Source organism: Leptinotarsa decemlineata, unplaced genomic scaffold, assembly GCF_025532065.1.
Source record: "Leptinotarsa decemlineata unplaced genomic scaffold, Ldec_3_MD MMD2_tig00004307_RagTag_RagTag, whole genome shotgun sequence".
NCBI lineage: Eukaryota > Metazoa > Arthropoda > Insecta > Coleoptera > Chrysomelidae > Leptinotarsa > Leptinotarsa decemlineata.
In genome coordinates this window covers 6104451-6119286 of record NW_027412606.1, presented here as the reverse complement: position 1 = coordinate 6119286, position 14836 = coordinate 6104451, and the positions used below count along the sequence as shown (strand labels likewise).

The 14836-nt window shown below is 36.3% G+C and overlaps 1 protein-coding gene across 17 annotated transcripts in view; it reads left to right on the top strand.

Annotated features, from left to right (window-relative positions):
- LOC111504733 (uncharacterized) overlaps positions 1 to 14836 on the top strand; it is a 398322-nt gene that overhangs the window by 205585 nt on the left and 177901 nt on the right. For all 17 annotated transcript variants that reach the window (XM_074178849.1, XM_074178864.1, XM_074178862.1 and 14 more), the window contains 2 exons: positions 613 to 773; positions 3334 to 3545. In XM_074178849.1, the coding sequence (XP_074034950.1) occupies positions 613 to 773; positions 3334 to 3545 (373 nt within the window). The remainder of the gene's footprint in view (positions 1 to 612; positions 774 to 3333; positions 3546 to 14836) is intronic.

Below are 14836 nucleotides of genomic sequence, written 5' to 3'. Positions count from 1 at the left end.
TCTCAATTGCGGACTCCGCAGTTTCGAAATGAAACAGTTAGTACAACGGTATTTTTTGATCTAGTCAAACTCATTGTTTCAAAAATATTTTCTTTTGTCAAAGGAATTGTTTCGGTGATAATGTTTATAATTACTTTTAGGTACAAACTCCTTTCATTAGAATATATATTTTATGATTTTTGTGTTAAACAAGCTCAAAATCGATTGACATTGTAGAAAGGCGCAGACTTAATGAGGCTTTTTTCCGGAAAATAAGTCTAGAAGAAAGCATTGTGAAAACTGAGGGTTGTATACTCGTATGTGGTTTTGAGTCTTATTTTTTGAAATTCTACATAAGGTATAAATTCGCATTTAGAAAAACTTTCTGAAAAATTACTCGACTTATGGATTTTTTCTAATCAAAACTTCAGAGAAGATGTGAATTACGTGACTGCTACTCTTCTGTTCATTTTTTTAATTCGATCAAAGGAAAAATTGATGCCAAAGTCAAACTTCAACTAAAGTTATTGATAAATCAAAAAGTATGATGCCAGTTTTACTGACAAATACAAAATAGTTTCATACCATCTCAATACTTCATTACCATACCTAACATACCCCTTTTCCTTGCAGACCGGTTATAATAGAAGTGCCACATTTTGCTGCTCTTCGTGGAAAAGAACGAGAAATTGTCATTCTCCGATCGGACAATGGCGAGTCATGGAAAGAACATACGGTTGAATCATCTGAAGAAATTCTCAACGAAGTATTACATGACAGTTTCGAAGCAGAAGGTGAGTATTCTATATCTCTGGCTACTGAAAAGCATTACTATTATTTCCTATTGAATACCTATAGAATGAAGAAAATAAGTTTTGTCTTATTTCTACTAAGTTTATTATTTGTTACGACCGGTTTTGGTTTATTAGACCATTTCCAAGTGGACACAATCTCATTTTCTTTATTCTATATTCAATATACCAATGTACCAGAAAATAAATTGATCATCAATCAAACAAGCTATTATTTCTAATGTATCAGTTAACCTAAGTATTTTTGCTTCTTAAACCGAAACAAACTTACCTAAATCACCCAAGTGGTATCCTGTATGCACCTTCAAAAAAAATGATCACGTTGACACAGATTTCTAAAAACTGTTGCTACTATCTATATCTGTATCTGTAAAGTAGAGACGGTGAGTATACGCCCACAGCAATTAGACCACATGTGACCCATTGAATATCCTCCCGAGGAGTTGTCCTCCTAGGTCATCGTCGATCCCGTCCTTCCCATGAAGGTGGACAGGTTACTAGGAGACGTCTCCTTTATATTGGCAGGTGTAGGCCAAGACTCGCCGAACACACACTCTCTTATTGACGATAACTCTGGACACTCGTATAGGACATGTCTGACAGTTTCATCTTCCTGTTCACACATACTGCATAGAGGTATATCCACTGGCCCTATATTATAGAGGTGTTTCTTTACTTTACAGTGGTCAGTCAGAAATCCTTCTGTTAAGCGTAGATTTTTCCTGGTCATCGCCAGATGTTTCTTCGGCGCCAGCTTCCCAGGGTCGCCCAAGGTGGGTCCTAAAATTCTTAGTCCATCTACTTTCTTGGCTAAAGAGTCGACAATGCTATTATCTTCACTTCTGTCGTGCCCTTCAACCCACCTCAGGATAATGTTATTATCCTGAGGTTTTGGCTACATCTTGGTGGCACTCTAGTACTAGCCCTAAGGTAACACGTTGTCTGTTCAAGCTAAATAGGGCTTGATTGAGATACCAGCCAGTTCTGTCTGAACCACTCTGTTATTTTTCCCATTCCTCACTCAATCCTTAGGCTTAGTGATTTGGAGTACACTCCACATCCTGAGCCTTCTTTGGTGTTTGAGTGTTGCTACTATATTCAACGATATTATTGAACCGATTCAAAAGGGCTAATATTTTCAAGAATGGAAATAGCGTAATAACGAGTAAACACGCATAGCAAGTGTTGTGGAAATTTAGTAATACAGAGATATACTGGAATATCAGAAAAGTAAAGGGTGAAACTGGAACCTTTGACGTAGAACGCAATACTCTTTTCGACGCGCGTTTCACCAAGCGAGTTGGAGTCTTCAGGATATGAAAAAAACTTCATTTAGATGCATTTCTGGTGATGGGGAAAACTGCTTGTTTCGGATAAGAAAACACCTAGTTAACAAAGAAACAAAGAATATTCAACAAAGAAATACAATGTCTAGGATCAAGTTGCAGTTTAGTTCTTGCTCGATAAGGAAATGGGAAATATTGAATCTATTCATTCAGTCGGGGAAAAGATAGAGGATGAGAAAATATTTTTCCGTTCAGCAAAAATCATGCAAGAAAGTTGCCTTTTGAAAACTTCCTATTATATGCAAACTTCTTTCAATACATTGGGATCTGATTGTGGTTGATAATGTTTCATGGTACATGGTCGATCATGATAGGAAATTATTTGAAATATCTGAAAGAATCAATGAAATTAAAAAAAATAACTATTATAATAATCAAAAATAACAAAATTAATATGAACAATTGAACAATCAACAAGAAATGAAAATTAAAATCGAAAGATTTTAAGACAAATTACTTCAAGACGTTTCGATTGTTAGTATCCACAATCGTCTTCGGGTGATGACTGGCCTTATTTCTCCGAAAGCTGACTATTTATAGGTCATTCAGGTGCTTTCACCTAACTCCTCTTCCCTCTCTCCGCTTCATCGGTTTTAGTGGGAGCCAGTCAAGTTCAAGAAGTTTTGGAAAAACCTATTGTAATTCACACTGCTGTATAGTCTTCCATATTTATATTCATTTCTTTTCATAACATCGAGGTCTAACTGATGGATTCATGATCTGAAATTCTTGAGGCAATAACTGAGCACTTAATGTATTCCAAGTGAATATTACTCAAAATATAATCAATACAAGACGAGGAATATTAAGAAATGCGAGTATATGAATTGACATTCATGTTCAGTTTGAAAAAGTTGAATAGATTATGAAGTGTTTGTGTGGTCGGTGAATTTATTTCCATATAATCTTTATTGAGATATCCAGTTATAACTAAATTTGAGTATATCAGTTAATCTGTCCAAATTAACTCTAAATTATCTAAAAATAACATGACATCTGCAGAGGGCAATCTATAGAGGCACATAATACACAATTCATTTTTTCTGAAATAGCAAATTAACCATTCCAATATTTTTTCAGAAAACAAATAATCATATTTGGTGTAGTTATCACCTTCAAATTCAGAAATGAAATCACTAATATCATAGTACCACCATAACCAGCTCTCCTATTTATGTATGTCTCATTCGTTTTAGACTTGAACCAACTGGAAGATGTTTCCTCTGGACGAATAACAAGAATCCTGACACAAGATTTTCCTCAATATTTCGCAGTCGTTTCAAGAGTGCGACAAGAAGTACACGCTATCGGTCCAGAAGGCGGAATGGTGTCCAGCACTGTAGTACCTCAAGTCCAGGCTGTCTTCCCAGAAGGCGCGTTGACCAAAAAAATCAAAGTTGGACTTCAGGTAAATTTGTTCAAACCACGAAAAGGAGTGTCTTTGGATAAACTACGGAAAATTACTGTTAATCATATACCAAAAAGGAAACGCTGGTCGTTGATTTGGTAAAATGTTCAAGTACCTTTATACAAACAACAGGCCAAAGTTGTAAATACGAATTTGTTAGTTTTTGAAAAACAAATTTTAAAAATATTTGAGAAATTTTATATTCGTATCAACTGATATAGTACAATGGTATTTTTCGATCTAGTCATATTTATTCTAGTCACTCTCACGAGGGTTGTTGACCTCATTGTAAAAAAATAACGGTGGCCTATTTATAATGATGAACGCGTTTATAATCATTATTGAATTTCTGCAATATATTCATCAGGGAAAAATGTTATTATCTCTTTCAGTTTTATTTTTCCAAGAATAGCCAGGAAAACCTGCGCAAATCGTTAAATACTAAACTTTGCAAATTCATTTTTCGTTTGTATGATCCGTTTTTCATTTTTACCTTATATGATCGCTGAAAGATAACATATTCTCAGAAAACGAGCTATTACTTGAAGTAAAATTTCATCTGAAGAAGGTATTAGAGCTTACAGACAAAAAAAATAACCTTGACAATGTTTTCTACATATTTTGGGTATCACTGAATCTGAAATCCATTGAAACACATGACATTACGTTTCTGACATTACCTCTGAATACTCTATATAACTCCTAGTTTCATAACTATCTCAGCTTCGCCTTCGAAATCTAGCTTTGCTATGATAATGTATTGTAGCAGATATATTTAGTAAACCTGTAGTGTAAATACTTACGACTACAGCAACAAAAGTTTGCAGACCTCATTGTAGGTAAAAAATGACATGTCAGGTAGCCAACTTCACAAAAATTATTTGACAACCAGTGTTGCTAGCGCTGGGATTCATGAAACACAAGAGGAATGGCTCTGAGAAACTACGATACCCCTCCGAGGATCATATCTCTCAAAAAAGAAACGCGTTACCCTGGTGACACGTGGCTACTTTGAACAAAATATAAATTTTGTTATATCAACTCATATGTCGCTAAACCTTTAGGTTTAGCGACATCTAGTTGTCACCACTTGATTCGTCACACATTTAGGACTGGTATAAGTCAAGTGACTTGGGTGTGAGCAAATGACTACCTTTTCTCAGACCGAGTTCGATACCTATAGCTTCATTTCCGTTCAGTTCCGACGTTACTGATTGTAGGAAAGAAGAGGATCGTTTCATAAATATGCCAACTCCTCCTACAAATGTCCAAACTAGTTTCCTTTGATTTCATCTGTATTATGGAACTCCAAACCATTCTTCCAGGTGACTTTGCTGCATCAACACGTTAACAAAAACAATATCTGCCTGAAACTTTTGCTAATATCTACAGTTCCATATGAATTTATTTTCTGAAGATACAATATAAGGTCACAGAGTTACTTGAATTTAAGTTGTCTGGATATGAATGGTCGAGGTTTTTAGTGATTAAGCTTGGTGGAATCAAAAGGTTAGAGATATGTGGTTGATCGGTTATGGGTTTAATTCGTTAAATTTAACGAATTGATTCGGCTTTTCGATTATTATATTCAATAGTTCATGTCAAAAATCATAATGATTTTGAATGGATTCGGTTTCAGTGATCAAAAATTAATAAATTATACCCTAGTAGTTATTTTTGTGCAGCTGACATCAAATATATTTATGTTCATAAACCTACACCATGATAAAATGAATACATTATAGTTAGCCAGCATATTACGTTGCAATTTATAAAAAAATTATAATATTAGTCTTGGTTCTCAACATCCGTAGGGTAGGTATTTTGAAATCACTGATGAAAACACTCTCAATAAAATAGAGAAAAATGTCACCTTTATTACTTTCGAAGAAATATATCTAAATAGAGAACCAACGTCTAACCATACTATAAGTGAAGTTTTGTGAATGTAAGAATTAATTTCCGTCAGAATATTTAGATATGTCAAGAATCAAAGACTTATTTCAAAAAATAATAATGGTGACGATTCTCCCAAGCAAAGTCAGAAAGGCCTGAATACAAAAAGGTCCAGTTATTTTCTGATTGAATGTTCATTATGAACCATAACTTGTTATATATACAGTGTGTTCATGAAGAGTTTTAATTTATCTGTTAGTAAAACTACTTTACCAAACAGATAAACATTGAAAAGAAAGTATTAATGATCACTAAAGTTACTATTCACTTTGTAGAATATTTTATATTGCATGATGAAAGTGTTATTTGTTTTTAGTGTGATTGAGAGGGGTTTAGACAATAAATATATAAGTATTCCAAAAATGCTTCTGCAAGCTCATACAAAACGAGTTCGATTGTCGTCCAAATTGGCGTTTTATTCAAATTTACTAGTTTTATGTGTATGCATTTATTTCAAATTTCATCAACTTTAAGAAAACAGATAAGGATTCGATTGATGATTTGAGTTGAGCAGTTTTAGTTTTTGAAAATTGCAATGATATCATTTTTCTTTCTCAGACAACTTTTTGTAAAATATTGTTTAAGATCTGTCTGGTCTTTCCGGATCACTTCATTCAAACTCTGAAAATGTCATTATCTAGTCATTTTTATACTTTTCAATAGAATAGATTCTATGAAAGAATAACTTGCTTAAAAGCAAAATATTGACAAAGTTTGAAATGTTTATTTGAGACTAGCGTGATGACAGCAGTGATGAAAGTATTCGTTATATGACAACGAATAATGGAAGTGATATTCTTTTGAGTTCACACCAGTGAATCCTGAGAAGAGACAATGACAACCTCTTGTATTTCTGACGAATTGTAGCAATAGTCCAGTCATTTAAGGTTTTATCTGCGGAAAAATTCCTACTGAGCTGAAATTTGGTATACACCTTCATTATGGCGTTTTAATGTAGATGTGAAAAGTCGACATTGATATCATGCCAGCTAAAAAAGATATAAGGGTCAAAAGGTCGCGAAAATAGTTTTTCGCGAATATCTCGCGACCTATGGCTCGGAGGTCAATAAAGGTCATTATAAAAATTATTTCTCATAAGATTATCTACAAAAATGTATCTTGCATTTTTCTGTAAAGTCAACCGTTTTCGGACTAGAACGCTGAGAAAGCGACTACATTATGTTGATGCACTCGTTTCCGCACCACCTTTGAGGTAGAAGGTAAGGCGCGATTTTTTTTTGACATGGCTTTTCCCGTAGGCATAATCCATGAAGTGTAATGAAAGGTTTTTTTCATTTATACTTTTTTATTTGTACATTGAAAAATAGGAAATAAAATTGTATATAATATTCTTTTATATGCATTCGTCGTCGATATCCTCAATTTCAACTTCATCAAAAGTTGCTGACAAAACATCGAGTGGACTTATTGCTGTGTTCAAATCAACATCTTCATCATTTTCTCCACTAGTGTACTCTGCGTTTGAGCATGACTGACCACGACAATGTCCACAAGCTTTAAAACATCTCAATCTGTTTTTTTTACATCCACATTTGCCGCCACTACCTTTTGTACAATTACAAAACATTGTGTTTAGTAGATCATAGGGTGCTAGTGGCACCATATGATCTACTATTGGTTGTAATATATTATTTTTCAACTCCCAACCCCACTGTTCTGGATCAATTTCTTTTCCTAGCCAGGTTTGTATTTGATAGCTGCTGAAGAAGTTGGTAGTGATAATTGAAATTTCACAGTTGTGCTTTGTCTTGTTAGTTTAGCAAAGATGCAGTATCTGTAATTGTCAATTGAATTTTCTAATTTTGGAGCACCGTACATTGCTAGTAGAAAATGTTTTCTAGCATTGACAAGGGCATCTCGAGCCCAATTTTCTTGTTGGAATATTTCTGCAGAATTGTGTAAATCGGGTCTTCTTTCAAAGATCTTCATGACTTTAATTTTTCCTTCCTCAAAAAGTGTTGAAGTTTTGTCACACCCGATCATAGCATGCAGAAACAGATTTTTTTCTTGCAGTGTGGTTACTTGTTGAGGCTCTCAGTCGAGTATATTTTTGTTTAAACATTGTTTTTCCCTGGTTCCTTACAAAAATGGAAGTAGGTTGATCAAGTATTTGTGAGCGTGCTATGAGAAGTACCAATATATGTCTCCACCAACGATAATTATAGTATTATTTATTGATTTTTCAATTGCTGTTTCAACTACGTCAGCATCATCACGTGATTGTCTTGTAAAAATACCAACTTTTTCGAAATACTTAGTGGGCATATCGATTAATTCTCTTTTGTTAAATAGATTGGATGAATATTTTTCTTCACTGATAGGAACTTCCATCGATTCATTGAAGTGAACTTCACACGATGTAGAAAAGGCTGCGGTTCGTCTTATTTGTTCCATCGCTTTGATATTTTTACTGGTATCGGAGTAACCATCAAAAATGACAACAGTATTTTGATCAAAATTGTTTGATAAATGATCAATATATTTGTTAATGATATTATTGGATGTATCATCATTTTTGCCATACAACACGATGCATAAGAAATCCACCATCAATTATGTATGTTGCATTATCACGAACTGAGAAAGAAATAAAATTTGAATACATTGATGAAAAGCAATAGAGTTTACGCCTTATATGTATACGGTATACAATACCCTCTGTGAGTGCATTCTACTCGTTTTCTCAGCGCTCTAGTCCGAAAACGGTTGATTTCACAGAAAAATGCAAGTAATTTTTTGTAGATAATCGTATGAGGAATAATTTTTATAGAGAGTTTTATTGATCTCCGAGTCATAAATCGCCAGATATTCGCGAAAAACTGATTTTCGTGACCTTTTGACCCTTATAACTTTTTTAGCCGGCACGATATCGATATCGATTTTTCACATCTTCATTAAAACGCCATAATGAAGGTGTATACCAAATTTAGCTCAGTAGGAGTTTTTCCGCAGATTGAGGTTAAAAAAACCTAAAATGACTGGATTATAAACCATCTTATCCTATGGTAGAGGAAAACTAAATTGGTCCAAATGGCTTCTATCTGTGGGAGATTGCCAAGTTGTAATAAATGTAATACTTCTCAGGAATGCTGGGTGGCATATCTAAAGTTTTGATTTTTTGTTTCGGTTGTTTCTATTAGAAATCCAAATCATCAGTCGAATCAAGGTTTTTCTGATTTTAAACGTTAAATCTATTTTCATCAACGAAAACTTCTATCACAAGATACTAGCTCATAATACAACAAAAAAAATACACCAACCAACTACGACCATCAGTGGTCTGCAAAAAGCATTTCCATCGCGATTTATTGAATACGAAATAACGATGTACTCGTGCTCATGTTACCTTACCTCTATAAAATATGTAGGTAGTGGAAATTTAAGGTGGTTTCAGAAGGTGCGCTCTGAATCCATTATGAAAAAAAAAATATACAGAAGTGGCGTCTGAACTGCGAAATAATTTTCTTCTTCAAGTTCTTCAGATTCTCTAAGTGTTACGGGAGCCATGAGAACGACCCCATCTGCAGCACTTGAGGTTCTACTCGGACTTCCACCATGGCACATCTCCATATAAAGAGAAGCTCGACTGGTGACACACAGGATAATGCAGGGTTAAATCCCCAATCAGCCAGTCACACGGTGCAGAATACTTGAAACTGGACAATGAACTGAAGGCAGATCCAATACTAGGAATGCCCGTGGATAACACAGTTCCGCAGTACAACTTTCAAAAAATTTCAAAATCATCATACCAAGCAGAGAGGACTGGCAAAATGGCCCAACGGTAAAAGCGGAAGAAACTTGATATACAGATGGCTCAAAGACCCAAGAAGGAGTGGGAGCCGGTATATACGGAGACAGAGCAAAGACGAGAATCACACTCAGCCTCGAACATAATGGAACAGTGTTCCAGGCAAAAGTAGCGGCCATCGAATTCGGTGTACGGGAAATAAAAAGGCGGAAGTTCACAAATAAAACCATTCTCATATTCTCTGACAGCTAAGCGACAATTAAGGCGCTCAGCTCATTTCAAGTCTTCTCAAGACTGATGGGAAGCTGTCTGAGCGTACTTATGTACGTATGTACCCAAAATAGGATCACTCTAGCTTGGGTACCCGGAAGTGAGGGTCACAAGGGCAATGAGGAGGCCGATGTTCTAGCCCGTGAAGGCACACCCAAGGCCCAGAACCCTTCTGCTGGATAGCGAAAGCATCCTGAATCGATACATTGGTGGAATAAGCTCCCAGGAATGAGGCAGGCGAAAGAGTTCATAAAGAAATCATCGCCCAGATTCACGAAAGACCTGCTAAACCACAACTGTGAGGTTGTGAAGGTAGTGGTAGGTAGCTACTAACGGGACATAGCTGGCTCAAGAAACTTATGAGCAACAGACAGAAGAAACCCAGTACAGGTTCTGCCAAGAAGAGGAAGAAACTGCATTGTATGTGCACTGTGGATGAGAAGTGATAGCAAGGCTGAGACACGCAAGATGCGGAGAAGAGAAACCAGAGGCTGCCAGCTATATGAAAGGGTCAGTGTCAAGGCTCAGGAGTCTCATCAAAGAGATCAAACTAGGCAATGAGCTCTAACAACGAAGGAGCATCATAATAGATCTGAAAAGGTCGCAGTGAATTAGGCCATGGCCAGCTCTCTGACAATCTGATCTAATCTACTGAATACAAAATGACGATGTACTCCTGCTTATGCTACCTTACCTCTATAAAATATGTCCGTAAGGGAAAATCAAGGTTTGTCTTCAGAAGGTGCGCTCTATATTCATTATGGAAAAAAAAATTATACCGAACTGGCTTCTGAACTGCTAACTTATTTTCTTCTTCAAGTTCTTTAGTTTCTCTGGAATATGTACGAAATATCGTTTGAGTCGGAATGATTTGTGAAAATCAACTTTGATTCTCCATTGGAGTTTGTGCAATCTTACAATATTTCAAACGTAGAAAGAGAATAATACAATAAAAGAACATGGGCTTCCACGACCGTCGCCACGATTATAGAAAACAAAATCTGGCTGAAAAAAAACAAGTAGTAACGAATGTTTCATCTACCATTGCAGCAGACATCATCAGCGGTATACAGGGTGTTTCCTAACTACGGTTCGAAACGGTATCTTTAAAGTATTATAAATGTCCTTATCCCTATTTGGTTTAATTTTGCTACATTTATTTGAAGTTGAAGGGCGCTTATTCAGCCTGGAGTAGATTGAAATTTTCGGGTCCAGTGGCGTCTGAGTGGGCACCACAGCCAACAATATTGAGAAAAAAAATGCCATTGAAAATCCCGAAGCAGCAAAGCTTGGACCCGCTGTGAGTGATATGGGTATAGGATGTTTCTTTTTAGAACTGTCCATACGGTTTTTGAGCTGACTTCCAGCTGCGGTGTAATTTTTCTGGTACTATTTGAAGAATCTTCTTCTATCGCATCATGTAAAGCTTCGTCTAGTTCAGGTGTTACTACAGTTTCTGGTCTTCAACCACCTGCATTGTTATTGAAACTCCCAGTTTCACATACCCTAGCACATACCCTGTTGAGATATCTGATAAATTTTCCATGCTTTTTCCGCATTTCGATTTGATAATCCAACAGATACAACACAATTAGATCAGTGATACATTCCTCAGTCAAAACCCTTGGGCGTACTGGTTTGAAAAATATTGGTAACACCCTGTTTCATGAACAGCGTAATCCAATGTTTATTGAGATGGTTACTGGAATATTTGAAAAAGGATGAGTACATGAAAGATATCAATTTCTACCAATATTTCCAGTACGGAGGGTGCTCGGATCAAAGCTTTCGCAGAAGTTATCAAGGAATTTTGGTCAGAAGATTCATCTGATAGAGCAGTAAACACAGTATCCTTAAAAAGTCAGATTCCGAGTTTTCCCCCTCGATTCATGGGTCATGCGCATCAAGATGCCCCGGAGTTCCTTCTTTCAGAAGGTTCACATGATGACGTTAATAGAATGATTGAGAAACTCAAACCGACGTTAATGGAGATTAACGAAAAAATTTAGCGACAGCAGAAAGGCACAAGAGTCATGGATGATTTATTTTAGTACATATAACTCTAAGATTTGTTAGTTTGTTGGAAGATTTCCACGATGAAGTGCACACATTGTGGACAGTCATCTGTAACCTTCGATCCCTTCTAGGATTTGTCACTCCCCATACCACAAAGAACTGGCCAATTGAGTTTATCACAATGCTTGTATTTCTTCACAAGAGTGGAAACTTTGGATGGACATGAAAAACTGCTGGACAGCAAGAAATGTGACTCCCAGTCGTTATAATCTATAAGCACTTTCGAATTACAGTGGGTCTATCTACAGCGGACATTATACAGCATCTGCAGACATTCCAATATTGGTACGTGGCATGAATACAATGATTCACACGTGTTACCAATTTTACCAAAATCGCTTGTGAGTGGAGATGCATACATCCTCTTTTATGAAAAGAAGGAAACGAGTTCGCACCTTCGAGCGTTTTGAAAAGTTATTTTCAAACTGTTGATTTTAATGTTACAATGAATTATATGAAAATAAAATTAATCTTTTTAAAGAAAAAAAAATCCATAATAGAAGTGCATGTCAGCCATTTCAGTGTTAGTAAAATTATTCTTGATGGAACCACTGCTAATTGACAATCCTGATTTTTGCTGATATGACAACACTATCACTGTCAGCTGGTCCCCAAAGCAGGTGTTCATGATATGCAAATTGGCTTCAAATTTTTTCCTCGAAAACGAAGCAAAATATGGAGAAAACACAAACCACGAAATAGTTGTATTTTCAGTTGAATAATCTAAAAAAAACTACAGCAACAAGTCAGTGACGTCCTTTTTTTCCAATATTGTTGGCTGCGGTTCCCACTGAGACTCCACTGGACCTAATAATTCCAATCTAGTTAGGGCTAAATAGGTGCATTATCATTTCAGATAACTGTACAAACATTCGTTCGGAGATAAAAAAAATTATGAAAGTACTAGAAAGTCAGGAATGGGGCAAGTCCGATTCTGAAGAATAAACTTTGGGGAAGAATTAAAAAACCTACCAAAAGAGTTATCACAAGACTTACCTTTCCGTTTGAAAAAAGTTGATAGCGACTGACGAAACATTATTGTTTTTCCTATTGGAAGTATCGAAAATTATATGTATTTACGTTAACTCCGTTCGACCTCATCTTGCTCTATTCAACAATTAGGCGTCAACGGTTTTCACCTCCACTCTGTATGTACATAAAAATCCAAAATTTTCCTATATTTTATGGTAAACTTCATTTATCATCTTATGATATTGAAGGCTCGGCAATATTCTCCCCTATTACTAATTTCACAGAAATAAGCTTTATTTGCTCACACAATAAAAAAGGGCGATGTCCAAACCATTCAATAATTTTTTTTTCGAAATGTGTTCACTTTCATTTTCACTTCAAAAAATCACTTCATACCGAATTATATTTCGTGAATAGAATATGTCGTGTTCGTGTTCAACAAAAACTCATAACCAGACGCAATTTGAAAACATCAGTCAAAAAATTAATTCGTTAAATTCCATTCTGAATGTGGCACAGCTTCATTGGGAATGTATAATAATAATAATAATAGACAGACAGTACTAGTACCATGAGAACATGGTACATGTTACAACCTGTGAAGTCGTCTGGAATCTGGATCCCCTTCTCTGCATGGTCCGTGACCATGAGAGAGCAGGAATTGGAGTGGAGCATTTTCCTTTAGGGCAGCTGCTGAACTCGGTATAGTTTTCGACACTGAACCAGGTGACCACAACTCTGTCACCGAGTTGGAACCCGTTCAGCAAAAAGCTCGTATAAAAGCCGCAGAGATAACCTCACTTCTGCAAAAACACAAGGATAAGCCAATGCATGAGGTCTTCTTCAATAACACTGGAGACCTTGGCTTATCACAGTGCCTGACGTTCGGTTTTCTCAGGTCGAGTGGGCTGAAGTCGGAAACTGAAGGGTACATCATGGCTTGACAGGATAGTGTCTTTAACACCTTAGTCTATCGCAGTCGCGTGATGGATATACAGGTTCCTGACACAAGGTGCAGGGCCTGCCGCGAGGCGTCCGATACCCTAATGCACTTGCTATTAGCTTGTCCAGCATATGTGGTCTCGGCCTATATCCATCGACATAACACGGTCCTGAGAGTGATATATTACCATCTACGGCACTCTTACAGTATAGACGAGACACCGGTGTTGCCCTACGCTCCGGAGGATATTAAATCCGTTGTTAGGAACGAGAAGTGCCGAATTTATTGGAACTGTTCGTCCCCCACCCTTAGGCTCAGACAAGCTAATTAGCCTTGGCTCACTGTGCTTGCTCAGGGCACATGATTCTCGGACCCAATGATAACTTACCCCACGGTGTGGGGAGTGGTCATTGGTTGATAATGCTGGCGCGCCCTCGCGAATATATCGGGGCTTCGGGAGATAGGGCCTGACCAACGCATACTTCGGTATAAATAATAATTATAATAATAATAGTTCTTTAGATTATGTCTAGCATAATATAGAACAAGTCAATATAGTACAGTATCATTTTGAAAAAAATATTTATAAGATAAAATTAATATTGAAAACATTTTACACAAATTGTAGTCAATATAATTAATACAGGTATTGATGTAACTAAGTGCATGAAAGAATGTAAAAGGACTCAATATAATGGTACTGGTGGTTAATCATCTGTATTTGGTTCGTAGTACTATTTCTCATTTAATACAGAACAAGTCAGGTGTCAGGAACAGTTTGTCCTCACGAATTTTCGATTGATATCATCATGGTGCTTAATAATAGGCTCGTTTCGCTTTTTTATCTGCACTGTGAAGAAATAAATGCTAGACAAACTCCTTTGGAACCCATTCCTGGATTGTCCATGGTTGAAAACAATAATTCCCGATGCACACTAATGTGACATCACAGAGAGGGTTTAAGGTAACATTGGCAGGAGGTATCTCCCTAGTTTCATAAGTTCAGAATGAGTCTAGAAGGTAGCTTAAGACAAGAAATTTTCGTTGATTATTTCTACGTAAGGCAACTAGATTAGCTTCAGTCAGTGTTCTTAACGACAATCGTGTAGAAATGCATGTAGATTGTTCACATTATCATCTTATAGATACACTCATGAAATTTAGTATTATCACTGCCATACTTTCAGTTTCTAATTCTTCATCGAGAAATTACGAATTTTGAAAGCCACTGTATGGCAATTTATTTAAATTCATTTCATGTATCGACTAACAATATGTTCATCACTAGTTTTTTTGCACTGA